Source organism: Herpailurus yagouaroundi, unplaced genomic scaffold, assembly GCF_014898765.1.
Source record: "Herpailurus yagouaroundi ecotype Mexico unplaced genomic scaffold, PumYag 222, whole genome shotgun sequence".
Lineage (NCBI taxonomy): Eukaryota > Metazoa > Chordata > Mammalia > Carnivora > Felidae > Herpailurus > Herpailurus yagouaroundi.
This window is the reverse complement of record NW_024412453.1, coordinates 7,098,138-7,117,494: the sequence shown is the minus strand read 5'-3', so window position 1 is coordinate 7,117,494 and position 19,357 is coordinate 7,098,138. Positions and strand designations below refer to the sequence as shown.

The 19,357-nt window shown below is 44.7% G+C and overlaps 1 protein-coding gene across 7 annotated transcripts in view; it reads right to left on the bottom strand.

The window, feature by feature from the left end:
- Positions 1-14,922, bottom strand: part of MARF1 (meiosis regulator and mRNA stability factor 1) — a 40,432-nt gene extending 25,510 nt beyond the window's left edge. Inside the window, exons 1-12 of one of the 7 annotated variants that reach the window (XM_040458963.1) lie at positions 14,830-14,922; positions 11,010-11,211; positions 8,242-8,934; positions 7,320-7,494; positions 6,161-6,387; positions 4,944-5,061; positions 4,171-4,343; positions 2,729-3,157; positions 2,370-2,527; positions 2,124-2,282; positions 905-1,097; positions 8-186 (exon numbers count right to left, since the gene is read on the bottom strand). In XM_040458963.1, coding sequence (XP_040314897.1) covers positions 8-186; positions 905-1,097; positions 2,124-2,282; positions 2,370-2,527; positions 2,729-3,157; positions 4,171-4,343; positions 4,944-5,061; positions 6,161-6,387; positions 7,320-7,494; positions 8,242-8,934; positions 11,010-11,153 — 2,648 coding nt within the window. In that variant the 5' untranslated portion in view covers positions 11,154-11,211; positions 14,830-14,922. The remainder of the gene's footprint in view (positions 1-7; positions 187-904; positions 1,098-2,123; positions 2,283-2,369; positions 2,528-2,728; positions 3,158-4,170; positions 4,344-4,943; positions 5,062-6,160; positions 6,388-7,319; positions 7,495-8,241; positions 8,935-11,009; positions 11,212-14,829) is intronic. The other 6 variants (XM_040458964.1, XM_040458967.1, XM_040458965.1 and 3 more) reach the window with 6 other exon arrangements.
- Between the last annotated feature and the right edge of the window lie 4,435 nt (positions 14,923-19,357).

Sequence of the window (19,357 nt, the reverse complement as noted above, 5' to 3'; positions counted from 1 at the left end):
TTTTTACCTCAGTAAAGAGAGTGATTTATTAGCAGCTCCTGTGGCAAGTGAGACCAGGATCTTCTTGCTGCCAATTTTGTATCTGTGGAGGCTATTCACCGCACTGATTGCTTCTTGTAAGTTCTCCATCTGAACAACAGCCTTGAGCTGATAATCTGTATGGGGGCTGAGCTCAACACTCTTCACCTACAGCAGTAAAAAGGAAAAGGGAATGCTAGGTCTACCCCGAACCCTGTCAGCTTCAACCTGAAGGTGAATTATGAAGGAACACGTCTGTGGACTTCCGTGCTTCTGTGAGGGAACATGTCTGAACGCTACGCTTCTGCCAAGCAAAACCTAAGTGAACCAGGACTGGGTGACCTTCAGAGACGTGAAATCGGCCCAGCCTGGCTGCGTGTTCTGGCACGCGCAGCTCTCTGGTGCAGGCTCGGGAGCCAATATGTGCGAGGAGTCTTTGGGGTCTTCTCCAGACCCTGCAAACACCCGGGGCATAGCCATTTTAATCATCTGGAATAGGTGCACTTCTAGCAAACGGCACCTAAAAACCCCAGCAGACACAGTAAGATACTCACAAAAACAGCCAACATTACTTTAGAATCCTACTTCTGTATTTTAGCAGCCAGAGTGAAGTAAAATCCATCAGAGTTTTATTCCCCAAAGTGCCACTTAAATCCGTGCCCGTGACCACGAGTGCCTCTCCCCTAGGTCTCCTGCTCTCCGGGGCTACGCCCTAAAAACTACAAGTACAGCATCACCGTGAGCAGACCACAGGAAAAAGGAAGGAGTTCAAACTCATTCAGCGATACGTCTATCCTGGCTGCGCTTACGTGTGTTGAACTACGTTCTCCCGACTTGAAGCGCTAGCAAAGGGTAAAAGGAAGGCAAGAGGGGGTGAGAAGGTTACCTTGCCGTGCCTAGAAAATGCCTCCTGCATAAGCTGCTGCAGCTCCTTCCGGGATAATCTGTAGTCGATGTTGCTGATCTGGATGTCAGCACCATTTGCAAACGGGTCTGGGCTGTCAGCACCAATGCTCGAATTTGCAATGTTGAAAGCAAGTGGGGACGCTCTGTTTAAAAGGTTTGGAGACATACTCCTGCTTAAAACATACATGGTGGAGTATTTTTAAAAACTGTTATTCTATTTACTTAGTTTAAATTACTTAGGCTCTGTTTGAAGCTATATATAAAAACAGCTTTCCGTAATGCAACCAAGCAGAATATTTGGTTTTCAAATGTATTTTTATCTTAAATGTACACTGATTTAGACTTATTTCTAAAAGTACTACCTATTGACCTGTTATTAACAACCAGTACACAATTTAATACCAAATATTCTTTCATTGGATTATTTAACACTAGAGGCAGAAAATATAGGCAGACCCGGTGAATTCATTTTCTACTCTGGGTATTGATTCTTGGTGAATTAGCTTGCGATACCAATAAAAGTCATTTAACTTCTCCCTGGCTCTGAAAACGCTACTGTCGCTCACGTGTTGTAGCCTTTTATGTGAATTTTTAATTTTAACTTTGCAGATCCAAAGTCACTTTCTGGAGCGAGCCTTCAGCAACTTAGCGCAACAAATACAATGTGTGAAGGAGTTCACAAGGTGCAACGTGGCCTCATGGCTCCTGTCCTCCAAGCTTCCAGAAGTACTCAGTGTGAGTCTGGAGAGCTTAGATAAGGTAAGCGTTACTTGGATAAGTACAGTGGTCTACAGACTGCCCCCCACTCCTGCTTCTCAAATGGCTCCCTGCAATTACCCTGTGAATAAGAATAACCAGGGCACGTATAGTTGGGGCTGCTTCCCCAACACGACAAAGTGAGGAGGAAACAGTAAGGACATCTACACGTGCCTCCCATCATGGCCAGGGAGTCTGAGTTAAGTTTCTGTGATCTCTGCTTACCCAGATTCCCACGTGGAGGGGAGAGACGTTGAGGAGCACGGCCCCCCATCATAAGCTAAGACGGCCTGAGGAAGGGGGGCTGGAGGATGAGGAGGGGAGGACTCATCTCTTATTTCTGTATTCATGCACTTGCGTCGCCGGAGTTCCTTTGAACCAGCATCGTGTCATCATCCCTGCTACTGCACGCAAGTACCCCACGATCAAGTAGGTGGACTCACCGAGAAGACCAAGACTGTGCTGCGAGCAGGGGACTGACTTGCCGTGACGTGATCAGCTTGCTGAAAGCAGATGGGTAACTCACTTGGAACGGAGTCTCCTCTTTCTCTTTGTTCTCTACAGGAGAGCTGGTGACACTCCGGGGACAGGGGTTCTCTTTCCTAATGGAGGGAACACATGAAGGGAAAAGGTCACGTGCTTGCCTTCACATTAGACAAGAGGCCGTGAGGAAGAGTAACGTAACCTACTTCGGGTTGGTTTTGTAAGCGGGTTCTGCCGTCCCCGAGTTTTTGGGTGCGGGCGCTGCAGCGCTCAAGCTTCTGTGGGGAAGCGCCACCAGCCTCAGGTGGCCTTGCTGGGAGTCACTGCTTCTAGCGCCAGTCTTTGACTCCATGCGGCAGAGCTCCTTAAAAGAGACAAGTGCAACGGAATTTAAAACTGAAGCGACCAAGATGTGTTAAACCCTGTACAGAAAACACGTAACTGAGAATCGTCAAAAACGGAAAACAAAAAAGGACATGCCGAAAGCAAGCGGGGCATGTAAAACACGGAGAAGAAGAAACCGAACCTACCGTAAACTTCAGAAAGCAAGAGGTATCAAAGTTACCTGTAAACTTTTAACATTTGTGTTTTTTGTAGCAGATCCAGAATTTGCCTGCGACCCTTTTCCAGGCGTGGCTTTGGCACTGGAAGATTGTTCACTCGTATCTTTGATGAGGCACAATTTTGGATTCTTAAGTTTTTTGGGAGACTTCACTTTATCAGCAATTGCATTGGAACTCTTTGTTTCACAGAGTTCTCTATTTTTTGGAGTAAATGACACAATGATCCTATTACCAAAGACATCTTCGTTTTCCATTCGCTTCTGAGCCCGTTCTGCACTATCTTGGTTTATGAAGCGGAGAATTGCACTGCAGCCTGTGATACTCAGCACTTTCCCACCACAATTATCAGACAGGCGCCTGAGCCTGTTGGTGATGCTCTTGCCATCTTTATTTGCTGGTAGGTTATAAACATAGAGCAGAGTGTGGCACTGCTGATACAGAGGAAAAGGGTTACAACGGGTTAACTCAAGGGCACACATTCAATTACAAAATTAGAAGAACAAGGAGTGATCTCCAAACTTAAGCTAACAACCTCGGAGGGGAGGTGGTAATGATCTTGAGGGAAGACGGTGAACTTACTTAAACCGAAAAAACCCAGAAAGAGGGAAATGTACCTTAAAGTACCACTCTGGCCAATGAGAATGGCAAGATTTAATGCTCTGAATAATCAAGTCTTTTTCTTCTTTTTAACCATGAAGAACAGGGACCTCAAAAGTGGGCAATCTCTGACCTAAAATACTACATTCGACCTAAAGGCCTCTGAGGCTAGAAAAGTAAATGCCAATTTCTTTAGGAGTCATATGTATATTCTCCAAATGGCTGAAATGCAGCTCAAGAGTGTAGTAAACGTGCTTTTCCCAAATCAAGACCATAAGGAATGCTCACCCTGCTGGAAATACGCGCACTTTCTCCTAGCACGCGGCTCAATAAGCTACAGGTGTAGCAATAACGGCTCTGAATCGTGCACATGCATGGTGGGGAACAGAACTATGCAAAACCAGCTCAGAGGGCTACTAAAGTTTAAGGATTAAATGCCCAAGACGTGTACGATTTACTCTGTTTATCTGACTGCAGCCACATGAGTGTGTGCAAACCATCACCATATTCTTTACCCATGACTGCAAGAAAAAGACGTAATAAATCTTTCCCTATTGCTTTCATCCAGTTGACACAAACACTGCTGGCTTTGGAGACACTGACCAGAGGTGTTGGGAAGATAAACCTACAAGCCAATTCCCCACGATACCGTGAAACAAGCTAAAAGCAACATTCATACATGCCAATTCTCTATTGGTAAGAAAAGAACTATTTCTAAGCCTTACTTCAAAAATCTGGCCAGCCTCCTACAAAGAACAGCCTCACCTGGTGACCCCGTTAAGGGCGGTCTTCGGCCCCCAAAATCTAACATTAGAGTGCAGCAAAAGAAGAATGCAAACCCACTTACTGGCATTTTTAGTGGTAACCTGGGGGGCAAGTCGGAAATGAACTCTTCGAATCTGATCAGCTCATTAGCATGATGCAGCAGTGCTTCCGAGGCCTGGTTTTTATGGACCAAAATTATGTGGAAACCATGCCTGTGTCTCAGATCACTAAGCTCCAACGCAAAATTGACATCAGCTGAAAGAAAAGGCACAGCCCACCCCGTCCCCAAGCATTAGAAAGACGTGACACAGACACACAGCTGTACTGCCTCCTACTGAGAAGGAAGGAATGGCTGGACTGGACTCAGAGTTGCTCCACCCCCCCCCCCCGCCCCCCAGCTCCCACCCCCTTAACTGAAACAGGAACACGTTTCACACAAGAATGAACACCGTAGGGCAATTTTACCACATACTTCTACTGAATTCCAAGACACGTTACTTCCAATAGTAAAAGAGAGCAAATATTAATATTTCGGGAGCATCAGCTTTGGAAATTCTTCTTAGATTGTTAAAACTAGCAATACTGGGCCCAGGATACAAAAAAATAAAGTAGAATAAAAAATTACATTTTCTTTAACTGGCCCCACAAGAATCCATATTCAAGCTCTAAGGAGAAAATCCACAAAATCTACACAGACTCCGCTTTTTTCTCTAAACCGTTCTCAGAGGTAAGCACAAATATGGCCTGTGCATCTCAGCCTCTCTGGGGGCATATTTCACTCGAATGTGTTCTGGCTTCTGTAATAATTCCCACACAGCGAGTTTAGTGGAAATGAGCAGATGTCTCTGCACTTACTCGACACAAGAACCACAGTGGCTGGAGCAGTGTGAGTGTTCGCAAACCTTCGGAGACTCTGGCGCAGTTTGTCGTCAGCCGCGTTCTTGGCGGTAGCGTTGATGTGGGCAACGGTCACCTGCGTTGATTCAGAGTGAGGACAAATTAGTAAGAGCTGAGCTTAGGAAATCACTACACATTCTGCCCACATCTTCAGAGACGGTCCTCAAGGAACGAAACTCTAGCTGTTGTTATTCTTGCCACTTAGCAATGAAAAAAAAATCATAAACAGATCTCAGTAATTTCAAATTTGTGTCTCTGTACAAATGAACTAGATCCATTGTTAGCCCTGCACACCTCTCTTCATCTGCTCTTGTACTTCATCCAACCCCCTTTCAGAAAACAGGCAGACAAGGAAGTGAGATATGAAGTAACGCAGCTCTAACAGCTTTTGCCAAAAACCAGGAAGTAGCAGAGATGGACAGAGATGATGAACCTAAGATTTAGGGCTGCATATGATGTCACTTGTCTCTGCTACACATAGTCTATAGCTTTCAGGATCTGGGGTTAGGTGATGGGAGAGGAAAGGCATCTGTCCCCAAAAGAGCAAAAACGGATTTATTTCTGTTAAAGTTATCAGGCTTATACTGAAGTCTCCAAGGGCAAGGAGAGGTTTTGAGAGGCATTTCAACTACATACAATACACAATAGGATTTATTAGTTTTTTAAGGAGCATAAGTATGTAATTTTAGGCAGCAATATGGCATAAAAACAGAATTACTTGTCTAAGCGTCAAAAGAACTAGAATCTAGTTCCAGCTTCGAGAATAGACTTTGCAGTCAGACAATCTGGATTTAAATCCTAGCTCATCTGGTTACCGGCCACGTGATCTTTAAAAAGGTGTTTAACATCTTGGTGCCTCAGGTGAATTTGCAAATTTCAGATAATAAATCCTATGAGCCCTTTTCATAGAGCAGTCATGAAAATCAAAAGAAAGGACGCACACGTAACCATGCTGTGACACAGCACTAGTCACATATACGTGGCATTACTGAAAGATCAAATACGATTAAGCGATTTCTAGTACTTCAGAGATAATCTTTTGCTAATTTCCTTTATTTGCCAACCTAGGAGAAATGCATATTTAACAAATTTTGAATTAAAATTATTTAAAAAAACACACATGTGCTTCTTCTTGTACCATAATAGATGAAAAACCTTTTTTTTTTTTTTTTTACCTGGCAATTATTCAGCTCTTGAATAACTTCTTTGTTTTCTTTACTGATGTCACACACACAGATGAATTCTGCTTCTCTGTGGCCTTTAAAAAACTTCTCACGGATTCTCTGTACAACAGCAGTAGCTGAGCGGCCAGAGGGAACCGAACAGTTTTCAATATCCCAAAAAACTCCAATGGGGGGTAAGTTTTCCAGCACCTGTCCGGCTAGTGCAACTTCTGGTGACCCTTAGGAAATGTTAACACTTTCAATCACACATAGTGAAAAAAATAATGGCAAATTAAAATAATAGGTAGCTACCTATCATTTTTAGTGGCAGAAAAATGAAATTCTTGATTGATGTTAAGCTTAAGGATACCAACCTCACTGGTTGACCTAAAAGGACAACCCCAAGTTGCAATAGCATTCCTAAGTGATTATTCCTCTTTTTCAGCAAAGAACAAATCTAAAGGTCAAGTTACTTCAGGCCCACAACAAATCCATTGCAAAGCATGAGCCATCCTCATGCTGACCGTTATGTCTACGTTTCTCTGTACACTAACACGTAGGCGAATGGACACTGCGGCTCTGGGACCTGTCATGCTCTGCCCATGCGTGTCTACCTGCTCAGTATGGAAGAGCAATGAAGAGGTGACAAAGGGTGAAGTTGTTACTGTCCTTGATTAAAAAAAAAAAAAATTTTAACACTGCATTAACATCTGATTTAATATTAAAAAAAAAAAAAGTTTTCCAAAGACAAAATATCACATTAACTACTTTTTGGGGAAATGATACTAGGTTTTTCAATTCTTGTTTTTTACCAACCATTACTAAATCTTTCTAAATAGTAAGTACTTCTATGGAGTGTGCCATCAAGAAGTGTAATTAGGAACCTAAGTTGACAGTAAGTCCCCTCTGGCACTTATCTCTCCTAATATATACCTCGTATACCTAGTATTCTGTATACGGCATCCGACCTCAAACAGCCTCAGTGCAACGTAAAAGGCAAATGACTCGTCGGTGTCTAAGAATAAAAAGATTTTTTACCAAGAGGGAGAAATGGAGATGCACATACACGGTAGCTTTAGACCACAAGAATCTTTTCAAGGTGATTAAATGCAGTGTATCAGATACTGAAAACTACTTAAATATGCACATTTTATACCATACTGTCATTTACCAAATTTCGAAGCAGCTTTGCCTAGACTGGTCGCCAATAACAACGTGGTCTCCTTCCCTGCTCCTTTGGTTCCACAGCCATTACACAGAGGAATAGTAACAGGTGCAGTTTGAGTATTTGGAGGTGGTATATTTGGCCAGACTTTAGCAGCATCAATTATACTATTTCTTGCCGGCTGTTTTAAAAATTTTTTTAAAAAAAGGAGGAGGTTTCAGACACATCATTTCAGAACCTAGAGTTATAAACAACAACTGAAAACACATTCTAAGTGTTTCTTCTTTCCACCTGTTAGAATCTGTCGCCTCTGACAGAATGTATTTTCAATATTTCAGTGCATTCCCAGAACTATCAGCTGTTAATTCACAAACTCACTTCACAAAGTGACTTTAAATGGTCTGGGACGACTTTCACAGCCTAGGGCGTATGTATCCTGCAGAGGAGACCCAGACATACTTTCCGTAAAGGAAACTAAAATCTTTACTTGAACACCCGTGTGATCGAGGCCAAGTTCCAAGTCCCTCAAATTATTACCAAAGAACACCATGAGGTGACCTATGTTAACATGAATGGGTCCATATATGAGGTGAGTGTTAGTTATGAGAACTCTAGCCTTTAAAGACACAACAGAACCCGAAGCTTTGCCGAACTAGGTGTACGTGTAGGCAACGGATTTATTACAACGAGAGCCTCTAAAAGCACAAACTACGTGAATAAGGACTCTGCACGTTTTTGGATGGGCCTTCCCATTTTACCCTTCGCCTCTTTTGGGACCGACAGAGGCTATGCTGCTGGGGAGAAAGCTACCTCACAGAAGAATCTTCAGCCCCATGCACCACAAAGACTTTTCGAGATAGAGCCACTTTAAAAAAGTCACTCCTCAAAAGTCAGCTGCACCCAACATAACAAATAAAAAGATACACACCTTGTTGAGACAGTCTTCGCAGTAAAGTGAGCCCTTTAAACAAACCGGAGGTACCACGTTTAGGTGCAAAGAATTGGTGCACAAGTGAGGCGTTAGCTCCGACTGTGAAATGTGCTCTTCCAAATGCCCCGGAGCCCCGCTTGTGAAATCAGAACAGGGGAAATAGCCAGCGGAGGCGCAGCCCTGGAGAGCCGGAAACTGATGCAGCTTGTGCACGTTACCATGGCAGGATTGGAAATGAAGCTTTCCACAACAGGGCAGGTGTTTGCAGGAAGATAGATTACTCTCTAGACACATGCTGGGGAAGTCACTTGCAAGGCCGGCCAAATTGTTCCTAGCTGAGGCATTCTGGAGCGAAGATGCAGACTGGAAGGCAAACCCTGACCCTACCTGACACGTGACTGTCCTGGTGCTCTGTGAGTCTAACAGCGCGCCCGGGTGAATCAAGCTACCGCTACCTCCGCTACCACCGCCGCCACCGCCACCACCGAAACGCATCGGCGAAGTGGAGGGTTCATTAGGGCAATGAGCGCAGCAGCTTACTTTGGGGACAGGCGAAAGCTGTATTTTAGGTTGCTGGAGAGAATGAATATCTGGAAGCGGGACTGCTGGAAACAGTTTAGAGCCAGCATGAAGGGGAGACGGCACGTCCTTTAACTCCACAGCAGCTTTCTTGTTCTCCATGTAATCTTTCTGGGAAGAGAAGACCAGAAGGCAAGTTAGTTTCACGGGGCCGGTGAGTGTTGGTTACTCACATCCTACTGCAATCTAGAGACGGAAGTACTGTTCAGTCCTGTTTACATCACTCGATCACAACTAAACAGAAGGAGAACGGAGTGGCGGCTGAAAGCAGGGGCCTCATTCACAGAACAGGGAAACGGACAAACAAAATCAAGACCGTGTCCTTCCTGGATTTTAAGAGACCGGGGCAGGGTGCTGCTTACACGGTCAGCAAGGCAGGTTAACCATCTGTGCCTCAGGGACTTCCCTTTGATAACTTCCCCTTGCCTCACAGGGCCTTCTGAAGACAAAACAGGTGGTACGAAAACAACACAATCACGAATGGCGTTCAACAAGGATGGCTCACAAGCCAAGTGCGTTGAGGAAAATACTTAATGGTTCCTGCAGTCAGACCATAAAGGGTTTACTAAGGTCCTCCAGACGATTCCAAACTTTCGGATGAGATCAGCTATCTGCCCACATGGCCCATCCATGGAGTCTTAAACGTGCTGTTGGAGACAAGAAGCAAACTCCAGGCTATCATGACCTAAAGCCACAAGGCCAACCACTGCTATGTAGCCAGTGAAAAGGATTAATTCGAAAACTGTTTGGGCATAATATTCAAGAGAAATAGCTTGTCATATGCCTCCAACACAGACACAGGACGTTGTGTTGTCGCTGGTGTTAGAGACCTGAGTAGGAACGTGATACTCAGCAGTTGTAGGACCTGGGGTAAGGTACATAACCTCTCCATACTTCGGTTTCCCCATGCTTCAGTTGGGAACACGATGTAGCTCCTACAACGGCTAGGAGGATAAAACACGACAGTGCACATAAAGCACTCAGCAGGGTACCTGGTCACTGAAAGGGGATCTAACTAATCGATAGCCCTTCCTGGCTGGCTGCAGGAACTATTAAGAGAAAGCAGATATGGTGATGGAGACATGCTCTTCCCTCAGAGTACAGAATGGGCCATCTGACTGCTATGGTTTCACCCCTTTGGTTGTGGTTCTACATTAACCTGGGAGAGAACACTCATTTGGGAGAAATCAGGATCTGAAGATGTAGGATTTTTCAGGACAACTTCTCCTAAAAGGGTGGGGGGGGGGGGGGGGTTGCTGATAACTGACTGACTGCCAACAAGCAGCGTGTCCTGCTTTCTTGGTAATTACAGTTCAGGCTAGAAATTCATTTACTGGCATTCGGATTTATATAGATCTGGCTCTTATGGTCTTGACTCAGGTCTGGGTACCACTGAAAGAAGCAGGTGTCTGGATCTATAAAGTGAAAGTGCAATCCTGTATTGTCGGACCCCACGGGGGCCTGACCGACCATCCCAGGAAGCCCTGTTTGAGGTGCCAAGCCTGCTGTCAGATGTCCTTAAAGTAAATGACCACAATTACTGATGCCATTCAAAAAAGAGAACTATATAATGAAACCCTGGAGGAGATAAGGAATTTAGCTGAGTTTTTAAGAAGTTATTAATGCCCTTATATAAATTCATAAAGTCTCATTCAAATCCCAAAGGCAAAAGCCAAAAAAAGGAAAGAAACAAAATAGAAAAGTGGGAACATGATGCATGCACGACATCAGAAAAAGTCACAATCACTATGAAAAAACCAAGGAAGAAGTTGCAGACATGTTTAAATGTTCAAGAGAAATCTTGAACAGAAAAAGACCGCCAATAAGGTCCTTTCAATCTTCCCTTGATTTTAAGACTCAAACCTCAGAAGGCTACAGTAGAATAAAGTCTATTTTATACTTTCCTCTGATTCGACTCTACAATTTGGATTTCATCTTTGGAATCTCTGACTTTCCTAAGAAGTCTTCCCAAAATGTTAACACTAAATATTCAAAGCAGCTACAGTTAAAAAATTATGCTCTCCTTGAGTCAGAAATTATAATCATGTGCTACAAGGAGGAAAAAGCAGGATGCAAAGTAAAACTTAGCACAGACTCCAGGGAAAGAGAGACTGCCCCAGACCAAATGGGCCACTCATCTATTTGCATAAGGAATTTGCTACATCCTCAGTCTTGCACATAGTTACCGTGTGGGGGCTAAGTGGCAATGTGTGCTCAGGACGAGAAAAGCAATTAGAAAATTTCCAGAGCCATGGTTTAGCATCATTATTTTGTCGCAGCCATCCAAGTGTTCTACTGCAGGGGTCCTCAGTTCCGTTTCCTTCCATCATACAGCCATACAAAGTGGTTCAACATTCTCCCATCTTTCTTTTCGGTCATTCTTCCACCCTGTTAAGAACGAGATCTCAACGTCAGTTATTTGCACACGGACAAATTTTACTATTAAAAAGTGTAACTTCAACCGTACTTATGGCGCAACTACATTTACGGTACAATAGCTCCCAGTAAGTCAGATCGTAGAAACAAAAGTAGAATTCTAGCCAAGTGACAACCTCCTCCAGCCCCGAGGAGGCCTTTTCTACAGTTTTTAATTCTTCTCAACCATCTCTCCCCTAAAGGCTCTACTTGCGAGGGTCAAAATGTTAATAGACAAGAGCATGTAATTTTAGTAAAAGAACAAACACACGTCTTCATTTCCAATTACGTAAGATTCTGGCATCTGACTTAACAGCAACCTAACCCACTGTGTCATTGATGTGACTACAGAAGGTCCAAATTAAGTGACCTCTGTGGACTCTGAATGTGATTCTGCTACAGAACAAATCGAACCAATTCCTTCATTTACTTATCATAAAAGTGCAATCTGATATACCACCAAAAATCCAACCGAGAAATCTCAAGTCACAGATGTGCTATATCTATTCCAGTGCAACCACATTCTTACAAGTCTTAAACAGTACAATAAAAGCAGATCAAATCGATAACAGCCACTGGGCATGGAGGCAGCCTGCCAATGGTAAGGACAGCAGAACGTCACTTCCAAGTCTTCACCATCATACCAAACAACCACCTCTTCTTACCCACAGTGGCCATTTTAAGGTCATCAATTTATCAGAAAATTCACCTGAACATAAATAAAACACTTTTTTCAATGTTTTTATTTATTTATTTTGAGAGAGATAGGGCACAAGTGGGGATGGGGCAGAGAGAGAGGGAGAGAGAAAATCCCAAGCAGCCTCTGCATGGTCAGCGCAGAGCCCCACACAGGGCTCAGTCCCGTATACCGTAAGACCTGACTTGAGATCAAGAGTTGGACACTTTAACCGAGTGAGCCACCCGGGCGCCCCTGAAAACAATTTTTTTAGCTATCACTCTGATAAGATGCTCCTTTCAAGAGTTTAACATCGACACAATATGGTGAAGGGAACAATGACTAACCAGTACTCTAAAATATACAACTGATCACAGAAAGCAGGGGTAGGCAAACTATAGCCGGCCCGCCAAAACCAGTCTGCTGCTTGTATTTAAATGGCCTTCAAACTAAATGTATTTTTTTTTCTTTTTCTTTTCTTTTTTTTTTTTTTTTAAAATTTTTTTTCAACGTTTATTTATTTTTGGGACAGAGAGAGACAGAGCATGAAAGGGCGAGGGGCAGAGAGAGAGGGAGACACAGAATCGGAAACAGGCTCCAGGCTCCGAGCCATCAGCCCAGAGCCTGACGCGGGGCTCGAACTCACGGACCGCGAGATCGTGACCTGGCTGAAGTCGGACGCCCAACCGACTGCGCCACCCAGGCGCCCCATAAATGTATTTTATATATCTTTAATTCTTAGGGGAAAAAAATTGTGCAACACAACATTATATGAAATTCAACTTTTGGTATCTATAAATAGAGAAATTTGTTTAAATACTGTCTGGGGCTGCTTATGCACTACAACTACAGAGTTGAGTTACCAGAAACAGAGACTGGAGGGGAAGGCCTAAAACATTTACTATTTGGCCCTTAAGTTTCAGTTTCTTCCTCTGTAGAGTGTGCCTCATTTCTCCCCCTCCAAGGCATTGCGGGGGCGGGGGGGGGGGATATTAGACAAAGGACTCCTCCCCGCTCCCCATCCATTTGTTTTCACCAATGTATAGTCTGTGCTAAGCACAGGGCTTGCTAAACCTTACATACTAAGTAACTATTTGTTAAATGAAGGAATGAACAAAGTAACTATTTACCTACTACATACAGTTAGGAGTTAAGTTAGAAGCAGAGACAGCATTAACAGCCACAATGATAAATTATAATAGCTATACTAGCTGTTTTCTTACTCAAGACAGGTCTTATATTCCCTTACAATCTCCTCTTTAGCTCACAGGAATTTGTGATGTTCACAATACACAACTTCAACGTGCTCTCTCACCTCTTCAAGGCCAATGCTGAAAGTGAGGTAACAGGGAGAGTACAATACAGATTACAAAGTACTTTTATTTAACATTATTTCCTCATTCAGTAAATATTTATTTAGTGTCTACTATATAACAGGTCTGTGCTCGGCCCGGGAGATACAATGATGAAAGCAACCAGACAGTAAGATCCATTTATGTAATCTTTTTTTTTCCCCACAGTCAATCTGTGAGATAGACGAGAGAGAAATAAGCCACATTTTACAGAGGAGTAAGCAGAAGTTTAATTAAGTTTTGCAACTTGGCAAGATCACACTTGGCAGAGAGGGGGCAGAACCAGGCTTGTCCACCCCTATCCACCACAACAAGGTGCCTTCCGTATTGCCCAACACAATCAACAGAAAGTACAAATGTATTAGCAGGTTAGTGGCCCGCACCCAGAAAATTTCCCAAGCATTCCTGGGAATGCCACTAAGTACTTAGGCAGCCAAAGCAAGTTCTATCCGACGTGAGTTAGAGTCTTTGAACAATTCAGACAGTGCTTGAGAGCACAGACTCTACTGTTAGTCTGTGTATTAAGTCCCAATTTTGCGGCTTCCTATCTGTGCAGCTTTGGAGAGCTCACAACCTCTCTGAACCTCAAATCCTATCTGTAAAATGGGCCTGATAGTAACCGCAGCATCCTCAAAGGGCTGTTGTTGGGATTTAATGAGACAGTCACATGAAATTTAGAAGTGGCCTTCTCTGAACACCCAAGCTAGTCCTGGATCCACAAACCACCCCAACCCATTACTTTGTTTTCATAGGTCTTCTATCTAAAATTATTTGCTTGATGTTTTACGTCGCCCCTATTGAATATAAACTCCATGACAGCAGGCATCATGTTTTCTCATTCAGGGCTGTATTTCCTGCACCTAGCAGTGTCCGGTACCTATCAACAACTGTCCAATGAGTGAAGAGTTCAATAAACGTCTAGGAAGACCACTTAGGTTTTCATCTCCCAGGAGGCAAAACACCACAGTTACCGCTCAGAGAAGTTGGGGAGTCCAAAAGATACAAATGTAACTGGAAAGCTCTTGGTAATACCAGAAAGGTGCTTGGGAAACTAACACGTGTACCACGGTGTTGCTTTGCAATTAGTAGTGGGAGTGGCTCAGGGCAACTCAACACTTATCTGTCAAGCCAGAGACTACACCCTACAGAGTGCTGAAAGACCGAAGAGAACGCAAAAACGCTCGGGGCGGGGGTTAAAAACACCCGCCCCTTTACTCCTCTCTGAACCTTCCAACTGTGCACACTGCTCGAGAAGGGTTGCTCTCCACACCTGGAAGCCCCACAGGGAGCAGGGAGGCAGGTGCGGGCGGGGAGCCAAACACCCCCAAAAGGCAGTAGCGGCGCAGCAATGACAGTCGTGAACGGACCTGAAAGGGAGACAACCGGAACCTCTGCTGGCGGCCTGACTGGTGGGTCCCAGTCCTTCACCTCGGAGTAGCCAACCTCCCCCACCCCCGCCAGCAAAGGGCAGGGGAAGGGGGGGTACTTGTCCCGCCTCCAGCTGGTGGCCCCAGAGCAGTGAGTCCGTCAGGAACTAGTACCCAGCGCTGCCAGCCAACTCACCTCAGCCGCCGGCTCCACCTCCGCTCACATTCCGGCCCCGCCGCCTTCCCCCCGCCCCCCCAGGCCCTTTGTTTTGATTCCCGACTCCGCAGCTCCCGCCGCCGCCGCCAAGCGCACCCTCCACTTCCGCTTCCGCACCGCACCGCCCCTGTCGCAAAACCGACGCCCTTCTCTCCCCACCTCGCTCCGCCCCTTCCTCCACTCCGCCCCCGCCGCCGCGTCCTCCCGCGCGGGGCGTGCTGGGAACCCCGGGGGGGGCGGGGCCTCGCGGCCCTGCAGCCTCGTCAGGCTCAGTCCCCTCCCGATAAACCCCTAAATAGGGTCCTTTCCCGGAGGAGACCCCGGCTTTTTTGGCGAAAACCCCAAGTGTAAGGAGGCCTTCTCCCTTGCTTATCGCGGTGGAGTGGAAAGGAACCTGAAAGAGAAGAATGAGGGGGCTTGTGAGGTGGAACCGGGGGGAAAAAAACCTCCCAACCGGGAATTGATACAATTCAGCTCTTTCGGTCTTTTGAGGGAAGACGGTTTAAGTGGGGTTTCGATTAAAAAAAAAAAAAAAAAAAAAAGTCGTTTTGGCGCGCGTTCCGCTCTCCCTCGCGCCCTGCTCCCGTCACGTGACGGGTCTACTTTTTTTTTTTTTTTTTAATGAAATGACGCATTTTTTCCACAATATCCTTAATCTAGTGCGGCCTAGCGGCGAGAGGAGAGAAAAATAACTGCCAGCGGGGCTTCTTGCCCCGCTGGCAGAAATGAAGATGTGGACCCGGAGTCGGCGGGACAGTGTCACCTACTCTTCAGGGGTCCTCGTGATTTTGGTTAAAAAGCGTCATTTTTAATGTGTGGTTTTTGTTTTTTTGTTTTTTTGTTTTTTTTTTTTTTTAAGAGAGCGCACGCAGAAGCGTGCTTGAAGGGAGGGGCGGGGAGGACGGGGACAGACGATCGGAACCCCGTTCTGTGCGGGCAGCAGAGAGCCCGAAGTGGGGCTTGAACTCCTGAACCGCCAGATCATGACCTGAGCCACAGTGGGACCTTAACCGATTGAGCCACCCAGGCGCCCCAGAAAACATCATTTTTTGAAAGCGCTGGTCCGGAGCTCGTTCCAACGCATGTGAACTTTTCCAGGGACCGGTTGGGGGAAACCAGTGACAGTTTGGGTTTTAGGTGGATGCATGTGCCATGGTTGCGGTGGTGGTGGTGGTGGGGTAGGTGCTTCGCAGTCTTTACTGTGACCTGAAGGGTTTTATTTTAAAGCTCAGCACCATGGTCATTTTTGAAACTGCCAACTGCTCGCGATTTCCTGTTGCCAATGAGAAAAACAAAGCGCCTGTCTAAATCCAGACCTATTTAAGATGTGCTGGCTGAGTTCGACCTAGAAGTTTGCTGAGAAAACAGATGAATTTTGCAGAAGAATAAGCAGAAACCACCCAATGAGATTCCCCTCCCCACCCCTCCCCACCCCCAGGCTGCGGGGTGAGGCAATTTCATTAGGCAATTCGCATTAAGTGGGGGAAATTTCAGGGGAAGCTGATCCATCCTTGTAGATGTCCTTGTAGACGCCTATTGTGGAGGGCAAGATCAAACACGCAGCTGAAGCACCCTTCGTGCTTGCCTTTCAATTTCCAGAAGGCAGATGACAAGCACACACATCATCTGCCTGCTTAGGTATTTATTACTGCTGAGTAAATCTTCGCTGTGTCTGTGTGTGGGTATTATTTTCCAAGTGGGAATTAGAACAGAGGAAAAACAGCCCTGTGTCTGGTGTGGTTTTGTTTTGTTTTGTTTTGTTTTGTTTTCTCCCAAAGTACGAAACAATGCTTCTCTTTGGAGGAGTTTTTCTTTTTATTGCAGTTGAGTACCGCTAAACACAGACCAAAGTAACTGAAAATATAAAAAGGAAACAAAGTAATTGTGGATTTTAATTGCCTTTTAAAAAAGACTTTTAGTCGCAAGAACAATACAGAACAGACACATTTTGTTGGACTTTGCTTGGCATTCTTTCAAGCCCAGAACTGTGCCTGATCTCAACAAGTTAAATGCAGTCAATAAAACGGAACCAATCGGTTATGGAAAGTTAATGAAAAGTCTGAATTACAAATAATTTTTGATGAGATGCAGTTTTAGTGTTTTCTGTAGAAAAACAGCCTAAGCAGAGGACACCAGCGCTTGGAAGCAATTGTGAAGCGAAATGCAATTTGATACTTGTGAAAGAGTGCTTTCACATTTTTCTGAAGATATATTTTCTTAAATATAGGCCTGTTACTCCTGTTTCTTTCCTGGGCAAACTCTTTTATCAGAGAGTAACTTTCAGTTTTTCCCTGTACAAATTATAATCTTCACATTTATGAAACCGGGATGAAGTTTTCTTTTGGGGCTATTTAAGCGGCTACTTTACATTTAATTCACCTCAATTAATCTCGCTGCCACTACAGGAGTTTCTCCCCCAGCAACTTCTCTCCTGCCTGTGTTCAGTTCAGTGTTTTGCAATAATAAATTATGATGGAAGGACGTAAGCAAGAAAAACAACTCTCTGCTAATTCTAATTATTCTAATGCTAATTCTTAATATATAAAAGCTACAAGGAAAACAAATTGAGTAAAGGGAGGAAAAGGTTTTAAAGTGCACCAAAATTTTCATTTCATTTTAAAGGTTTTACCCAATAACCAATCCATTTCCCTAAAGTATTCCTGAAGAGGATTTTCATGATCATTTCAGTATCCTCCCTGTTGTCTTTGTGGAAAATGAAGGAAATTGGAAACTAACTAGTTTAAGTGACATGATCAATGACATTTAGTCAGGCCAAACTCATCGATTTGTGCTTCAGTTTATCTGTAAACTGGGATGATTACTCCCTGCCCAGAAACCCCAGGGAATAGAGAGAGTCAAATAAAATTCTGAGAGTGAAAGAAAGCATCAGAGGAAAAGTATCAAGAGGCTGCAAATTATTAGTGTTTGTGACCAGGATGGAAGTTTCCTAAAAGACATTTTGGGGGGCGCCTGGGTGGCTTGGTCGGTTAAGCGTCCAACTTCGGCTCAGGTCATGATCTCACGGTCCGAGAGTTCGAGCCCTGCGTCGGGCTCTGTGCTGACAGCTCAGAGCCTGGAGCCTGTTTCAGATTCTGTGTCTCCCTCTCTCTCTGCTCCTCCCCAGTTCATGCTCTGTCTCTCTCTGTCTCAAAAATAAATAAAAGCTAAAAAAAAAAAAAAGACATTTTGGTACTTTCCTTAACCCTGTTGATGTAGGTAGTGATGTTCCCTTTTGGGTCTCTGAGCTTTGGGAACTAGCAAGGAGTCAAAATGAAGTCGAATTAGAGAAAGGTCAGTCTTACCCAAGGCAGGGAGGTAGGAAGGATTCCAGGAGTGTGGAGAGAGGCCTCAAAATAGCTAAAAATCTCTTTGCCTCTAGGGTAGTGCTGAAGAATGTGGGTGTAGGAGTCAAACAGACCCAGGTTTGAGGACTGATTTGTAATTACTAAGTGGAACACCCCTTAGGCAATGCATTTAATTTCCTGCACCTTTATTTTCTCATCTTTAAAATGAGGACAGTAAGAGTGCTTTTCTGTTGTCCTCATTATCTGGGTCTCAGGTCCATTGTCACCTCCATAGAGCAGACTTCCCTGACTATGTGAAGTGACCTCTCTCAGCCCTTTTCTATCAAGTGACCTTGCTTTATTCTTAGCACTTACTAAAATCTGAAATTATTTTACCGTTCGCTGGTTTTCTCTCTTGCTTTTAGCATAGCCTTTTGAGGATTGGCATCTTGTCTGACATTGTGTCTTAAGCCTGATTGCTCAATAAATATTTGTTGGTGAACAATTAGGATTGTTATGAGAATTAAGAAAACCCATGTCAAGAGGTTAGCATTGTGCCTGACACATATAACCAATAAGCAAATCACAATGGCTTAACAATTACATAGACTGTATTTAACTGTGTGCTAGGTATTGTCCTAAACGTTTTACAAACTCCAAGTTACCTCATTTTGTCTCCACATAACCCGTAGGTAGAATCCTATTATGAACCCCCGTGTTAGAGATGAGGAAACTAAGTCACAGAGTGTCTAGGTCAGTTGCCCAAGATCAACCAGCTAGTAGGAGTAAAGCCAGAATTCAAAGCCAGGCTGGAAACCAAACATACTCTAGGTCTACTCTCCTTGAAGAGGACAATGATGTTGAAATTTTTATTTTGGGTGTAAAGGACATGGAGCGTTGCTTAGCCTAAGTGGACCTGGATCTTAGTCCTTCCCTCCATTTGGGGAAAATGCTATCGGTGTTTAGGGGAGGGAGTCGCATTTTCTTGAAGAGCATGGCCCTCAAGTCCAAGCCCGTCCCGGGATGTCCAGGGACCCGCCTGCACACTCCAAGGCTGGCCAGGTCCCTGCCCAGCAGCCGGAGCCTCCCAAGCCGGGGCTGGCCCAGTGCAGCCGCGTGGCCACGCCGCGCCCTGGCCTGGGAAAAAAGTTTCCAAACCGCGCTGCTAGGCGCTGATTGGCCGAGGCGGACGCGGTCCCGCGGCGCGGCAGCCAATGGACGCC